The sequence below is a fragment of the Hemiscyllium ocellatum genome, chromosome 31, assembly GCF_020745735.1.
Source record: "Hemiscyllium ocellatum isolate sHemOce1 chromosome 31, sHemOce1.pat.X.cur, whole genome shotgun sequence".
Classification (NCBI taxonomy): Eukaryota; Metazoa; Chordata; class Chondrichthyes; order Orectolobiformes; family Hemiscylliidae; genus Hemiscyllium; species Hemiscyllium ocellatum.
In genome coordinates, this window is record NC_083431.1 from 14,401,193 (window position 1) to 14,417,404 (window position 16,212).

The window sequence follows — 16,212 nt, forward strand, 5'->3', positions numbered from 1 at the left end:
AAAGCTGGAGTTTAAAAAAGCACAATAATTCTGTACTCTTTTGCACCATATACATTTAAATTCCACATAACAAATGAAGTATGATCACCGAAATATTTTAATCTAAGTTGTCATCTTGCACTGTGTATGAAATTGTAATGGAAGCACGAGGGCTGATTAAGTCTCTCTGAAAGTAATACTTACTGGCATAATTACATCGTCATAAAAACTCCATGCCAAAGCCCACCTCATGGTTCGTCCTTGACAGAATTCAGTATGAGTGACCTTAGGGACCTGGATGACATACAGCAGGTGCTTAGACACAAAAACAAAAGCTTGACTGATTGCACATTATTTGATGCATTTAGCCTAAGGCTGTCAATTTTAGTTATGTCAATCACTGACAGATGCAGTAACAAAAATGCAAACTAAGTTCCAAAGTGATGTGCTACTTAGTATAAGATAATCAATATTTAGTTTTTTAAAAAAGTACATTCACATTCATATAAAGGAGTATATAATTCAAACGATACAGCATGCCATCAATTTGTCAATTCAAACTATTCATAATTAAATCCTGGAGTAAGAATTGGTAATTTTGTTTATATTTCTGCAAAATAGCTCATAAAAAGGTCATTCTTTAAAACTGTAGAAAGACTGTTATTTTTCAAATTGTCCTTTTTTAAAAATGATTTATCTTCTATTAAACCTTAAGGTCATGGAGAAATCAGGTTCGTTTACAATCTGACAACAGTCACAGAGATGTTAATTAGCTTTCAATTTTGCAAAGTGCCTTGATTTCACTGTGTGCTTCCTTCTGATCACCCAAAAAATACATGAAGTTTATCATGTGGGGAAACATAATCAATGTGCTAGTACTAAGACCTCAATAAACACTATCAATGAGTTGTTGATTCCATCTTGCTCAAAAGAAATACGACTTGGTTATGCAAACTTTGTCTACTGTTTTAGGAATTCAGAACTCCACAATACATCACAAATGACAAGCAAACAAATGCTTAAAATGCTCAAATCATCTTAAATATCAGAATTTGCATTTGAAATTTACCAAACTTTCCAATACCTCAGACATTTAAAAAATATAATTTAAATTATTGGACAGAACGGCAAGTGATATTCTTTTAAAAGGTGGAGCCCAATCTCTTGTTCTTTTCTGATTCCCCTGCAAATCTCAATTCTTACCTCTTGGTGTCGAAGTTCTTCTTTTAAAGGAGCCAAGCTGCATTTCTTTCCCAGCATACAGCTGTACCACCTAGAAATAAATAAATCAATTTAGAAAATCAATACTATCCAAGATATACCAGTTTGTAAAACAAAGAGTAAGCTGTAAAACAAAAATATATATTTATGTCAGTCAATTCTATCAACTTCCCAACATTCCTGTACCATACATATATTATCTGACCATGCAGCAAAAATTGTTCTACACTTCAAAACTTGTGCCCTTGGAACAAAAGAGCATCAAGTCATCAGAGGCAAACTTAATAATTCTATTTATAAACCTTCTTCTATTCTTGTATATCGACAATAGTGATAGTTATTGGTATGCCTTCAATCCACTGAAAACCATGTTTAATTGTGTTTTTTCCTTCATTCATTCTTTGAACGGAAACTACGGATGTAAGCTTGTCATATTTTAATTACAGCATACCTTTAATAATAGAGGCAATGCAGCATCACTTCTGAAGGAAAGGAATAAGTGGATTCCAATAAAGCGTGCACAGGAATGTATAGTGGAAATTGCTTTCATTCAGAATATTTTGAACTTTTTAAAAAATAATGGCATTATGTTGTAGTCAGGTTCACCAGTCAAATCACAAAATCATAACCAAATCACAATCACATCAGCAAAATTCTTACTGACTTGGAATGGTCAAGTGTAATTTGTGGCATATAATTGTCATGACAGCGTATTGCAGAAAGAAACATTACTCTCTATTTGTTCTTAAGATTTTAAGTAAACCAGAATAACATTAAACTCATCCTATCCTCATCCACCCTACAGCCCAAAGTATAACAAAAAGAACATCAGCATCGGAGTATGCTCACATGTTGTGACTCTTGCAACATCTTTCTCAGAATGCAAAAACATTTTGGAAATACAGTTAAGAAACATTGCTGTTTCTGAGATTTCCACATTTCTACATGAAATTGACTAAACAATCAGGATTTAAACAAACAATTCTACCCTAGAGTTGATTTTGTTCTCGTAACACAGCAATACCAATCATCAGTTCCAAGCAGGAAAGTTAATTTAGAACGCATCCAGATGAGCATTTTCACAGACTACCGCTAACATTTAAGAACAGTCAATGCTTGTTGCTCTAAAGTACTTTTTTTTTTAGGAATTATCTTTATAGGATTGTAGACAGTGGTTCAGTTGAAGAGATATCTGGTCCTTTTTCTCCCTCCCTCCAAAGCATATGAGGGATTTGGGGCATTCTTTTAAGGTCACAGTTTGGAAGTCATATGGCTTATACAAATTGCTTGGACATGCTGAATACGTTTACTTGCAATCATATGCCTGGACTTTGGGCTTTGGTTGAGAATTCAGTTGGTATACAGCCTGTCAAGAGAAAGCAGCTACCCTGCTCATCCCCTACTTATCTGAGAAAATTCATTCTCAGTGCAAACTGAGACTTGAAAACTGGAGCAGCTATTTGTTTGAAAAGCCTACGAATTCTTAAAGATTATGGTATTAACAGCTCTTCAAAGATCCCAGTGGCAACTGTTTATGTTTAGTGATATCCATTACGAAGGTATCTTGAACATGTCATATGTTATATTCTTTTCCCTCAAGAACAATTATTGAATAATTTTTTTTGTTTTAAAATTGATCTCTTGTAGAAAAAGTTGTTCATTTTTCCTCCTCTAATTGGTGTGTACCCACGTACATATGGGATGGTGCTTGCGGATGGGGGAGTTTCCTTGAAGGATAAATACTTAAAAACTTTCCTATTTCAAAATGTATGTAAATCAATTTTGCACCTTTGCTGTGTAAGTCCTATTTTCACAATAAATCAAGAACGTAGTACTTTATTAAAGAAACCTAGTTAATTCTAAAAATTCATAATGCAATATAGACAAAAAATATAACTGAACACATCGATAACTGGGTAAATGCTTAAGTTTTTTTATGAAAACTATGGAGTTGTAGGACTAGAGACAGTGCCATCCAACTATCCTCAGTCATAATACTGTAAACACAAACATTCTAAAAATCAGGTCTGTACCTTAACAATGAAATCTAGAAGTATCTCAACACATTTCTAACAATAAGAAACGGAACTAGGGAACGTTGACCTCCTCAGAAAACTGCATTTCAGTTACAATAGACAATAGGTGCAGGAGTAGGCCATTCTGCCCTTCGAACCTGCACCACCATTCAATATGATCATGGCTGATCATCCTTAATCAGTATCCTGTTCCTGCCTTATCTCCATAACCCTTGATTCCACTATCCTTGAGAACTCTATCCAACTCTTTCTTAAATGAATCCAGAGACTGGGCCTCCACTGTCCTCTGGGGAACAGCATTCCACACAGCCACCACTCTCTGGGTGAAGATGTTTCTCCTCATCTCTGTCCTAAATGGTCTATCCCGTATTTTTAAGCCGTGTCCTCTGGATCGGCACTCACCCATCAGCGGAAACATGTTTCCTGCCTCCAGAATGTCCAATCCTTTAATAATTTTATATGTCTCAATCAGATCCCCTCTTAATCTTCTAAACTCACGGGTATACAAGCCCAGTTGCTCCAGTCTTTCAGCGTAAAGTAGTACCGCCATTCTAGGAATTGACCTCGTGAACCTACGCTGCACTCCCTCAATAGCCAGAATGTCTTTCCTCAAATTTGGAGATCAGAACTGCACACAATACTCCAGGTGTGGTCTCACCAGGGCGCTGAACAGCTGCAGAAGAACCTCTTTGCTTCTATACTCAATCCCTCTTGTTTTGAAGGCCAGCATGCTATTAGCCTTCTTCACTACCTGCTGTACCTGCATGCTTACCTTCATTGACTGGTGTACAAGAACACCCAGATCTCTTTGTACTGCCCCTTTATCTAAATTGAACCCATTTAGATAGTAATCTGCTTCCTGTTCTTACCACCAAAGTGGATAACCATACATTTATCCACATTAAACTGCATCTGCCATGCATCTGACCACTCACCTAACCTGTCCAGGTCACCCTGTAATCTCCTAACATCCTCCTCACATTTCACCCTGCCACCCAGCTTAGTATCATCAGGTAATTTGCTAATGTTATTACTAATACCATCTTCTATATCATTAATATATATTCTAAAAAGCTGCGGGTCCCAGCACTGATCCCTGCGGTACCTCACTGGTCACTGCCTGCCATTCCGAAATGGAGCCGTTTCCTGTCAGCCAACCAACTTTCAATCCAAGTTAGTACTTTGTCCCCAATACCATGCGCCCTAATTTTGCTCACTAACCTCCTATGTGGAACTTTATCAAAAGCTTTCTGAAAGTCCAGGTACAATGCATCTACTGGATCTCCCTCGTCCATCTTCAAAGTTACAACTTGTATTTATTTTTACTGTTGCTATTCACCAGTTCAAAGATCCAAAACATTGACTGGTCTATCAACATCTCTCTTTATATCATATTCATCTTATTCAGATCAAGTGGTGTTCTCAGGTCTTATCTGCAGGCTTCATCACTGACTGCTCATTTGTGTAGGGGGAATATCACTGGATAAACTCAGAAGTCCAAGCTCATATTCTGGGCCATAGGTTCAAATTCCACTTTGGCAAGTGGTCAAATTTCAGTTTGATTAATAACATCTGGAATTAAAAGCCAGGCTTGGTCATGGTGACTACAAAACCATCTTCAATTTTGGTCAAATCCTACCTGGTTCACCAACATCTTTTCGAGAAAAAGATGTATGGTTAACTCTTAAGTACCCTTTGGAATACCTATCAAGCCACTCAGATCAAGGGCAATTAGGATGGGGACCAAATATTTGCCCTGACAGTGACACTCATATCCCATAAAGCAATAAAAAGAAAAAGATCTGCTGCAATCCCAAGCACAATATGAGCTTGGACCTCGTGAGTTTATCCAGTGATATTCCCCCTACACAAATTTGCAGTCAGTGATGAAGCCTGCAGATAGGACCTGAGAACACCACTTGATCTGAATAAGATGAATATGACATAAAGAGAGATGTTGATAGATGTACATGCATAAGTTCCATCTGAGTGAATTTTTTTTGTATAAGCTTGTATTCTTCAGTTACTGAAAGTTATTTTTGCACATTTCCTGTATGTAGTATTGATATAATTGCCTTTAAAGGTTTTAGTCTACAAATTCTTCCATGACCTTCTGACACTCTATGACCTCCTCTAGCCTTGCATCATTGGCGTGACATCGTGAGCTATCATTGTGTGGCTTCTGTGCTACCTCCTTCCTTCATTCCATCAGGTGTGCCTTCAATTGTCTTTGCAGTACCCAATAAAATTCACTCCCAAAACGCTAGCGCTGCTCCACTTTGCTGTCTAGATTTTTTTAAAGAAAAAAAATTTTCTTCTTCAATTCTTCAACCAATCTTTTGCTCATAGCTATTTGAGCACTATAATTTGGCATAAATTCCATTAATCTTACCTTTTATTCCCCTTCCTCAAGTAAAACACGCCATGAGGCACCCTCATGAAATGATAAAGGAAGATCCTAATCTAGTGTAGAAATGTGCTTTTATCCAGCAACATAATAGTGCTCAAATGAATTACTCTTTCTAAAATGTTTTATACAATTATACTCATCATTGCTTTCCGTGTTATCAAGACAGCCACCACATCTGCCACATCACACCAGAACTCTCCCTCCATGTATGAGGCCAGAAAAAGATATTTTGCTTACGGAGAGATGCAAACTAATCAGCAGGACACAAGTTCAATTTATTTGCTTGAATTGTGGATACCTTCATCCAATACTTACAACTTAATAAAATTAATATTAAGACAAAGCATTTTTAAGTTGAATTCATAATCCTACCTTTGTGCTGGGCCTGTTTATGCAGTTCGGCCAGAAAATGTTTCAATACCATCTAACAACATAGGTTCCAACTATACTGATCCATAACATTACTCCCACACAGATTTTTGAATTTTTTTCTTTATGAAGCTCTTCCCCATAAACTCAGCCAATTCAGAACTGGGCTGAATAAATCTTCTTAGCGAGTTTTGAAAAGATTTGTAGCTCAGATTGAGGTTCTGGATGTAGGGTTGCTCACTGAGCTGGAAGGTTTGTTTTCAGACGTTTCGTCACCATACTAAGTAACATCTTCAGTGAGCCTCTGAACCGAAGCACTGCTGATGGCTCCTGCATTCTATTTATATGTTTGGGTTTCTTTGGGTTGGCGATGTCATTTCGTGTGGTGATGTCATTTCCTGTTCTTTTTCTCAGGAGGTGGTAAATGGGGCCCAAGTCAATGTGTTTGTTGATAGAGTTCCAGTTGGTGCCATGCTTCTAGGAATTCTCGCGCGTGTCTCTGTTTGGCTTGTCCTAGGATGGATGTGTTGTCCCAATCGAAGTGGTGTCCTTCCTCATCCGTATGTAACAATACGAGTGAGAGTGGGTGATGTCATTTTATGGCTAGTTGATATTCATGTATCCTTGTGGCCAGTTTTCTGCCTGCCTGTCCAATGTAGTGTTTGTTACAGTTCTTGCACGGTATTTCGTAAATGACATTAGTTTTGCTTGTTGTCTGTAAAGGGTCTTTCAAGTTCATGAGCTGCTGTTTTAGTGTGTTGGTGGGCTACTATGATGCTAAGGGGTCTGAGTAGTCTGGCAGTCATTTCCGAGATGTCTTTGATGTAAGAAAAAGTAGCTATGGTTTCTGGATGCGTTTGTCTGCTTTTTGGAGTTTGTTGCTGAGAAATCGGTGGACCGTGTTCATTAGGTACCCGTTCTTTTTTAATACACTGTATAAATGATTTCATCTGTGCTGCAGTGTGTGGTGGCTCATTGAAATAATGTTCTGATGCAGCTTCTTTTGTGGATATTGGGATGATTGCTTCTGCAGTTCAATATTTGGTACGTATGTGTTTTTTTCTATAGACACTGGTTTGAAGTTCCCTATTGGCTGTTCGCTCTACTGTGACATCTAGGAAGAGCAGTTTGTTGTTCTTTTCCTCATCTTAAGTGAATTTTATGCCAGTAAGAGTATTATTGATGGTCTTGAAGGTTTCCTCTAATTTATTTCATTTAGTGATGACAAAGGTGTCGTCCATGTAGCGGACCCAAAGTTTGGTTGGATAGTTGACAGAGCTGTTTGTTCGAGTCTCTGCATTTCTGTCTCTGCTAAGAACCCTGATATCGGAGATCCCATGGGTGTTCCATTAGTTCATCTGCAGGTTTTGTTGTTAAAGGTGAAGTAGGTGGTAAGGCATAGGTCCACTAACTTGACGATACTATCCTTGCTGATGAAGTTTGAGGTGTTTGGTGTATGTGTCTTTGGGTCTTTAGATTACTTACAGTGTGGAAACAGGCCCTTCGGCCCAACAAGTCCACACCGACCCGCCGAAGCGCAACCCACCCATACCCCTACATTTACCCCTTACCTAACACTACGGGCATTTTAGCCTGGCCAATTCACCTGACCCGCACATCTTTGGACTGTGGGAGGAAACCGGAGCACCCGGAGGAAACCCACGCAGACACGGGAGAACGTGCAAACTCCACACAGACAGTCACCTGAGTCGGGAATTGAACCCAGGTCTCTGGTGCTGTGGGGCAGCAGTGCTAACCACTGTGCCACCGTGCCGCCAATAGTGTAATCAGAGTTTCGTTGGCCAGGTTTATATTGATTGATGTAAATAGGGCTGTTACATCAAAAATGACCATTATTTCATCCTCTCCTATCTTAGTGTCTTTGATGGTCTTCAGGAATTCTTGGGGGGAGTCTGTGTTTGTCACTGTCTAATATCTATGGCTTGTTGTACTGTGTCTGTCCATTCATAGTTTGTTGCATGACTGAGTAAAGACTTTTGGTGCCAAATTTCCTGGACCTATTTAAGGAGTCTGTTGTGGGCATCATTAATTATTTCTCTAAGCATTCTGTGGCTGTTTTGCTCTGTTATTCTTTTGGCCAGTGGGGTGTTAAGGAGAGGTTTGTATTTAAGACTTTTAGGTAGCACCTGTTTTATTATGCATTCATGCAGGAACTACAGTTGCTTGCAGGTGGCACTCTGTCAGATGGCATTTGTTGCTGAAAATATGTTGCTGGAAAAGCGCAGCAGGTCAGGCAGCATCCAAGGAGCAGGAGAATCGACATTTTGGACATGAGCCCTTCTTCAGGAATTATTCTTAGGAATAATGTTCTGATGCAGCTTTGTTTGTGGATGTTGGAATGATTGCTTCTGTAGTTCAATATTTGGTCCACATGTGTTGTTTGCCTGTAGATGCTGGTTTGAAGTTCCCCACTGGCTGTTTGCTCTACTCTTGACACACAATGACATAACCCTCTCTCACTAGTATCCTTACACACAGATAAGGAATCTTCAATGCTCATGCCCGAAACGTCGATTCTCCTGCTCCTTGGATGCTGCCTGACCTGCTGCGCTTTTCCAGCAACACATTTTCAGCTCTGATCTCCATCATCTGCAGTCCTCACTTTCTCCTAGATGGCATTTGTTTCCCATTTTCGGGCCAGTTTTAGCATATTGCACCTATAGGTGTTAGCGAGTTTTGAGACGATTTGTAGCTCAGGTTGAGGATCTGGATGTAGGTTTGCTCGCTGAGCTGGAAAGTTCATTTTCTGACATTTTGTCACCATGCTAGGTAACATCTTCAGTGAGCCTCTGGATGAAGCACTGCTGATGATTCTTGCTTTCTATTTATATGTTTGGGTTGGTAATGTCATTCCCCGTGGTGATGTCACTTCCTGTTCTTTTTCTCAGGGGTTGGTAAATGGGGTCCAAGTCAATGTGTTTGTTGACAGAGTTCCAGTTGGAATGCAATGCTTCTAGGAATTCTCGTGCGTGTCTCTGTTTGGCTTGGCCCAGTAGTGTTTGTTACAGTTCTTGCACGGTATTTTGTTTGGGTTTGTTGCTGAGAAATCGGCCGACTGTGTTCATTGGGTACTCTTTTTGAACACACAGGTGATTTACTTCTGTTCTGCATAGTTCCTCTGTGCTGCATTGTGTGGTGGCTCGTAGGAATAATGTTCTGATGCAGCTTTGTTTGTGGATTTTGGAATGATTGCTTCTGTAGTTCAATATTTGGTCCATATGTGTTGTTTTCCTGTAGATGCTGGTTTGAAGTTCCCCATTGGCTGTTCGCTCTACTGTGACACACAATGACATAACCCTCTCTCACTAGTATCCTTACATACAGATAAGGAAGGACACCACTTTGACTGGGACAACGCATCCATCCAAGGACAAGCCAAACAGACATGCAGAAAAGCACAGTAGGTCAGGCAGCATCAGAGGAGCAGGAAATTGACGTTTCAGGCATAAGCCCTTCATCAGGAATTATACTTATGCCCAAAACATTGATTCTCCTGCTCCTTGGATGCTGCCTCACCTGTTGTGCTTTTCCAGCTCCACATTCTCAGCTCTGATCTCCAACATCTGCAGTCCTCACTTTCTCCAGCGCGGAATGCCAGATCAGCCATGATCTTATTGAATGGCAGAGCAGGCTTGAGTAGCCAACAGCCTACTCCTGTTGCCGATATCTTATGCTGCTTAACTGTTGATCTCAAAATTTTATTAAAAGGCTAGAGCCAGTTCTTACACAACATTTCCCTTTAGGTTTCTCAGAATAGTGATACTTCTCATTACCTTTTAAATTCGAGAAACAACTTCAAATTACCTTTAAGAACAATCACTTAAACAATTGAAAACAAGAAAAACTGCTCTCGAGCACTATACAGCAAATGTAAAAAAGGATTTCTTTATGATAGCTTTCTGATGAGTGTTCAATAACTTAGTTGAATACACACTGTAGTTAATAACTCAAATGGTTAATAAATATTCAAAACTACTGAATCCTGTGTCCTAATGTACAAATATGATATGTTGCTAAAATACTAAGGAATCAAAGTTGGATCGAACGGGTACTCAATTATACAAAGCAAGGTATTTTACTGAGGAAAAGTTGGAATCACCTGTGCTTTATCAACTCACTATGCATTTTATTTGTACTTGAGCAAAATCAAATTTGTGGCCATTACATCAGGTGTTAAAAACAAAACACTCAGCTGGTCTAACAGCATCTGTGTAGCAAAAACAGAACTAACATCAAACTGAATATGATTTTTCTTCATAATATTGCATTTAGCATTTAACTGAAAATATTAATTTTGTGCTTCTCTCCAGATTTAGCCAGATCTGCCAAAGATATCAAATGTCCTTCTTTTAATTTCTTATTTCCAGTATCCACAAGAAACTGCTTTCTTAATTTGCCATTTACAAGATAGTTGGCTTGTGAAATTCAATGCAGAAAATGTGTCAGGTGACATATTTTGGTACAAAGACCATGGTGAAACGTATAACATAAAGGGTACTATTCTGAAGTTTGTGCAGGAGCAGAGTGACCTAGAGTCATAGAAATGAACAGCACAGAAACAGACCCTTTGGTCTAACTCGTCCACGCCGAACAGATGTCCTAAATTACTTGCCAGCATTTGACCCATATCCCTCCAAACCCTTACTATTCATCTAACCACACCTGTTAAATGCTGTAACTGTACCAGCCTCCACCACTTCCCATGGCAGCTCATTACATATACGCACCACCCTCAATGTGAAAAATTTGCCCCTTAGGTCCCTTTTAAGTCTTTCCCCTCTCACCTTAAACCTATGCTCTCTAGTTTTCAACTCCCCCACCCCCGGGAAAAGACATTGTCTATTTACTCTATCAAGTCCCTCGTGATTTTAACAGGCTCTGCAAGGTCACTCCTCAGCCTCCAATACTCCAGGGAAAATAGCCAGAGCCTATTCAGCCTCGCCCTATAGCTCAACCCCTCCTCCCCTGGCAACAGCCTTGTAAATCTCTTCTGAACCTTTCGAGTTTCACAATGTCCTTCCTGTAGCAGGGAAACCAAAATTGCGCACTGTATTTCAAAAACGGCCTCACCAACATCCTGTACAGCTGCAACATGACTTCCCAATTCCTGTACTCAATATACTAACCAATACAAGTAAGCGTACCAAACACCTTCTTCACCATCTTATCTACCTGTGACTCCACTTTCAAGGAACTATGAACCTGCACTCCAAGGTATGTTAGTTCAGCAACACTTCTGAAAGAGCTGGGGCAGCAGTGGGAAATAAACATGGGGCAGTGCAGTGATCTGTAAATTGAGGCTGACAGTAAATGGACATGGTGACCTGACTGTATAAATACGCATAAATCATTAAACGTGGCATTTGTAGTATTGTGTACAGTTTTGGTCGCCATGCTACCAGAAAGACGTGAAAGCTTTGGAGAGAGCACAGAGAAGCTTCACAGGGATGTTGCCTGGTCGAGGGCACTGGCTATGAGGAAAGGTTAAAAAGACTAGGATTGTTTTCATGAGAAAGACAGTGGCTGAGAGGAGACCTGATAGAGATTTACAAAATTATGAGAGGCACAGATAGAATAGATGATCAGAGGCTTTTTCCCAAAGTTTCCATTACAAGGGGGCACAGGCTCAAAGTGAGAGGTAAGTTTTTCCACACAGAGTGTGATAGGAGCCTGGAATGCATTGCCAAAAGAGGTGGTGGAAGCAGGCACATTTAAGAGCCACCTGGATAGCTACATGAATAGGAAGGGACTAGGGGGATATGGCTTGAATAAGGGCAGAAGGTTTGTTTTTTAGTTTTGTTAGGGCATGATGATTGGCTCGGAGGACTGAAATTACTGTGCTGTACTGCTCTTTTGACTGGTAGAGAGAAGTGTTAAAAAAGCAGACAGCATTCGCAATTTTATGATTAGGAACACACAGTACAACAGCAGTGAGATTATGTTGAACCTATACTAGACACTGGTTAGACCTCAGCTAGAGCACGGTGTACAATTCTTGGTGTCACACTATAACAAAGGACATAAATGCACTGGAGAGGAAATGCAGAGGATCTTTATGAGAATGGTTCTAGGGATTGAAGCACTTTAATCATGAGGAAGACTGGAGAAGTTCTAACTGTTTTCCTGGGACAGGAGAAAGCTATGAGAAGATCTGATAGAAGTTTTCAAAATCATCAAGGATGTGGGCAAAGTAGATAAGAAGAAACAGTTTCCACTTATATTTGGATAAACAACCATAGGGAGCAGTTTTCAATTGTTTTGTAGGAGAAGCAAATGCGAGGTGAAAAGAAACTATTTCATTCCAGTTAGATCTGGAATGAACTGCCTGGAATTTGGTGGAGCAAATTGAGGCATTCAAGAGGGCACTGAATGATTATTTAAATAGAAACAATGTGCAGGCTTATTAGGAAAAAGTAGAAGATTGATTAAATTACTGAGAGTAAATGCAGACATGATGGCCTGAATGGCCTCTTGTCCCAGAACAATTTTGTGATAGATTGACGGATAGATTATTGTAGGATGGATTGGCATGACATAATTTTTGAGCATGGAACACACAAATCATTTGACCTAAATTTATTAACAATTGGAGCCAAAGCAATAATCAGGCACGCTTTCGAATTTTATTTAATGGTTGTTTCAAAGTTCTGTCACTTAGAACATGTCTGGATATTAAAAGTATGAGGCATGACATAAAACCAATACATGCTTTCAATACACTCGTATAGCACGAATATTACTAGGCATATGTCAGCCCAAGCCTGGATGTTGTTCATGTCCTGTTGCAAATGGGTATGACAGCTTTGGTCTTTGGTAAATTTGAAGGTGTTGTTGTAATGGTTTTAACCATAAGCTCACAGACCAGTGAGCATTAATTCAGTTAGCATTTGAAAATAGAAAGGAAAGGTTATCATTTCAAATGACAGCTTCTGTGAGAATTGTGCATCTTGTGCTGTCCCCGGTATTATTAGAGATTTCCAGAATTTTGCAGATTAAAATCTTTCATGGGGTAAACAGCCATTGTCCAATCACAATGAAACTGAATAATATTTTGCATTGAGTTCAAAGTTTAACAAGTGCCCATCAGGTGATTGAGGAAAATTATTAACGATATATTACAATTTTAATATTTTATTTTAGACAGCATGTGTCACAATCATAATGTACTCATCAGACTTTATCAAGAGATAAAACTGAAAGGTACTAAATAATGAAACAAGGAAGAAGTTATTTGCCTAATAATGACTCGTGTCAACTTTATAGTCATACACAAAATGATTAACAAAATTCCACCACATTCCGATTAACAAAAGAGAATGAAAACAAAGACAACTGTTATCAACACTGGTCTGTGAGCTTATGGTTAAAACCATTACAACAATACCTTCAAATTTACCAAAGACCAAAGCTGTCATACCCATTTGCAACAGGACATGAACAACATCCAGGCTTGGGCTGACATATGTCTAGTAATATTCGTGCTATACGAGTGACAGGCAATAACCAATTCTAACAGGAGAGAATCTAACCATCCTTAAAAACTATTCAACAATATTATCATCAATGAATCCCCCACTATCAATATCCTGAGAGATATCATTGACTAAAAAGCAAAGTGGACAAAGTACGTAATTATGGGGACTGCAGGAGCAGATCACAGGCTATGAAATCAGAAGCGAGGAACTCACTCCCTTATTCAAAAGTATATCCATATTCAACTAGGCTCAAGTCGGGACAGCTTACCACGTGCCTTGATTAGCGCTGCTCCGAGAGGTTTGACACCATCTAGGACAAGCAGTAGATAGGCAGTCTTTCTATCATCTTAGACATTCCTTCCCTTCTCCATTAATGCTCAGTATGTACCATATGCTAGATGCACTACAGCAACTCACTAAGGTGGCTTTGACAGCAACTTCCAAACCTGGGACCTTTACCACTTGAAAGGGCAAGAGTAGCAGATGTATGGGAATGCCATCATGTGTTTTCCAAGTCACATCATCATCTGTCTTGAAACTATATTGCTGTTCCTTCGTTATCATTGGGTCAAATTCTAGAAATCCGACACAAACAAAACTGTGGTTACCTCCACCATATGGAATGTCGTTGATCAAGAGAACTTTCCAGCACCTTCTCAAGGAAGTATAGGGGCAGCAAATAAATGCTGTTCAAGCAAGAATAAAATAGAAAATGCTGAACTCAATGTACAAGGGTTGGAATTCCCCAATAAAACAAGTATTGAAAAGGATGACTTGCCTTAGTCTTTTTTTCAGCTGCAGGCTATCATGGATGATTCTTTTTACAAATTCCAACTCGCCTCCCTCGGCCATGATTTCAGTAATTCCACCTGTGTTTACAGAACTGGGAGGTGGACGACTTGGATTCCTGGAGTTTACACCCTGTTAGTGAAAACTCTAATTAGAATCAAAGTACAGTAGAACTATTGACAGCACACTTCTCGCTTTTTACAGCCATCAGCTGGAATGGAATACAATCACAATAATGCAGCTTATTTATCTTGCAGTGTACATTCAAATAAATAACTGACAGCCAATGATGATAAAATATTACTCATTCCATTGAGGTGCATCCTTTTGATGCTTTATAGGTATTTTCATCTTGGGATGAAAATATAGTTTTGAAGTCAAAAATATAATTTACAGCAGCTCACGATCAAATTAGGGCAAAACAAAAATATTTCAGATCTTTGGTAATGTAACCACTCCAGAGTATGTAAGAGAAAGGCTGGAGCATTTTCAAACATTTGCAACCAACAGGTACCGGTGGTGGACGGCCCTACCTAGTCTTTTATTAAGGTTCTGACCATCAGAGATGCCAAAATCTTGTTAATTTGGTTCACAACTCAGTTCTGAAGAATTGTGCACTCGAGCTCGCTGTACAATAATGGCACTTGCATCTACCCAAGACATAGATGTTTCTTCATTTATAAGCTCTTCAAAAAAATACATGGTAAATCTAACATGGCTAAACATTTTTCAGCCTTCTCTCAATCACTGATAAACTGTCCAATTGATACCTACTCATCAGTAACCTGTTTGCTGAACATCAGTTTGGGTTTCCACCAGAACAACAACTTCAAAGATCAGAGCTCTAATCCAGACAATTTCTCACTCACTATTTTTTCACTATAATGATTCTAGAAGAATGTTCTTCTAACATCTCTCCATATTAATTTCTTCTTTAATATGGCTCAAATAGAAGTACATATCACATAATATTTTGTTTATTCATTTTTCTCACTAACTCTCTCATTAACAGTTCTCCTTGTTGACTATTCCCAAGAAAATATAAAAATGCAGGTAAGCAGGTAACTGAGTCATATATTCCCTAGCTGTTTAACGTATTGAGAAGCTGTACAAAAGAAGCATGGATTACATCATGCATAAACCAAATTTAAGATGCACTGGGCAATATGGTCGTCAGTTACCCTAAATGTTGCTATTAACAATAACCTCCTTAAACTATTTCAATAACCCTGACTGTTCCTGTACTTTCAATTTATCCTCCTCACATCCACCCAGTCTTAACATGTCCTAAAGAGGTAACTAATGCTAACATCAGAAAATGCATATTTATTTTAAGAGAATATAGGTAATTTTCAGTCAAGTTGGCCACTAAATGGTTTAAGGTTTAAAAAATATATATTTAATATTACTAAGCTGGAGACATCTGCACGAACAAGATTACAAATCATTCAATTGAGACGATGACAACAGAATATCTGAAACATCATTTATAAAACATAATCATAGAAACTGATCGAGAGTCAACAAACATTAAGTGAGCATACTACACTGTTCAAATAGCTTGGTTTATAAATGCAGAGGAGGAAGAACAAGCAAAATAAGGAAGAAGAAAATATTTTGTAAGCAAATGGGTTTCAAGGGATTTACCTTGGCTTCCAACTGATTTGCAAAGAAAGGTGGGTTACACATACAGAAATCATAAACAATTTCCGATTCCTCTTTCAGAGCATCCATCAACAATGTCTTCTGAGGGACCTTCACCACTAGAAATAAGCAGACAAATGATTCAAGAGTACAAGCTGTGAGGCTTTTGTAAAGCTTGCATTCCTTCCTTTCTTGCATGACTTTTGTGAAATGTATACTTTTTCTTTCCAGAACTGGCAGGGTGCAAAAGCATGATGTTACATCAAAT

General features: G+C 38.8%; 1 protein-coding gene across 3 annotated transcripts in view; it reads right to left on the reverse strand.

Annotated features, from left to right (window-relative positions):
• The window catches only part of mettl16 (methyltransferase 16, N6-methyladenosine), a 138,004-nt gene that overhangs the window by 24,473 nt on the left and 97,319 nt on the right, over positions 1 to 16,212 (reverse strand). For all 3 annotated transcript variants that reach the window (XM_060848211.1, XM_060848212.1, XM_060848213.1), the window contains exons 5-8: positions 15,948 to 16,063; positions 14,290 to 14,432; positions 1,183 to 1,252; positions 184 to 273 (exon numbers count right to left, since the gene is read on the reverse strand). In XM_060848211.1, coding sequence (XP_060704194.1) covers positions 184 to 273; positions 1,183 to 1,252; positions 14,290 to 14,432; positions 15,948 to 16,063 — 419 coding nt within the window. The remainder of the gene's footprint in view (positions 1 to 183; positions 274 to 1,182; positions 1,253 to 14,289; positions 14,433 to 15,947; positions 16,064 to 16,212) is intronic.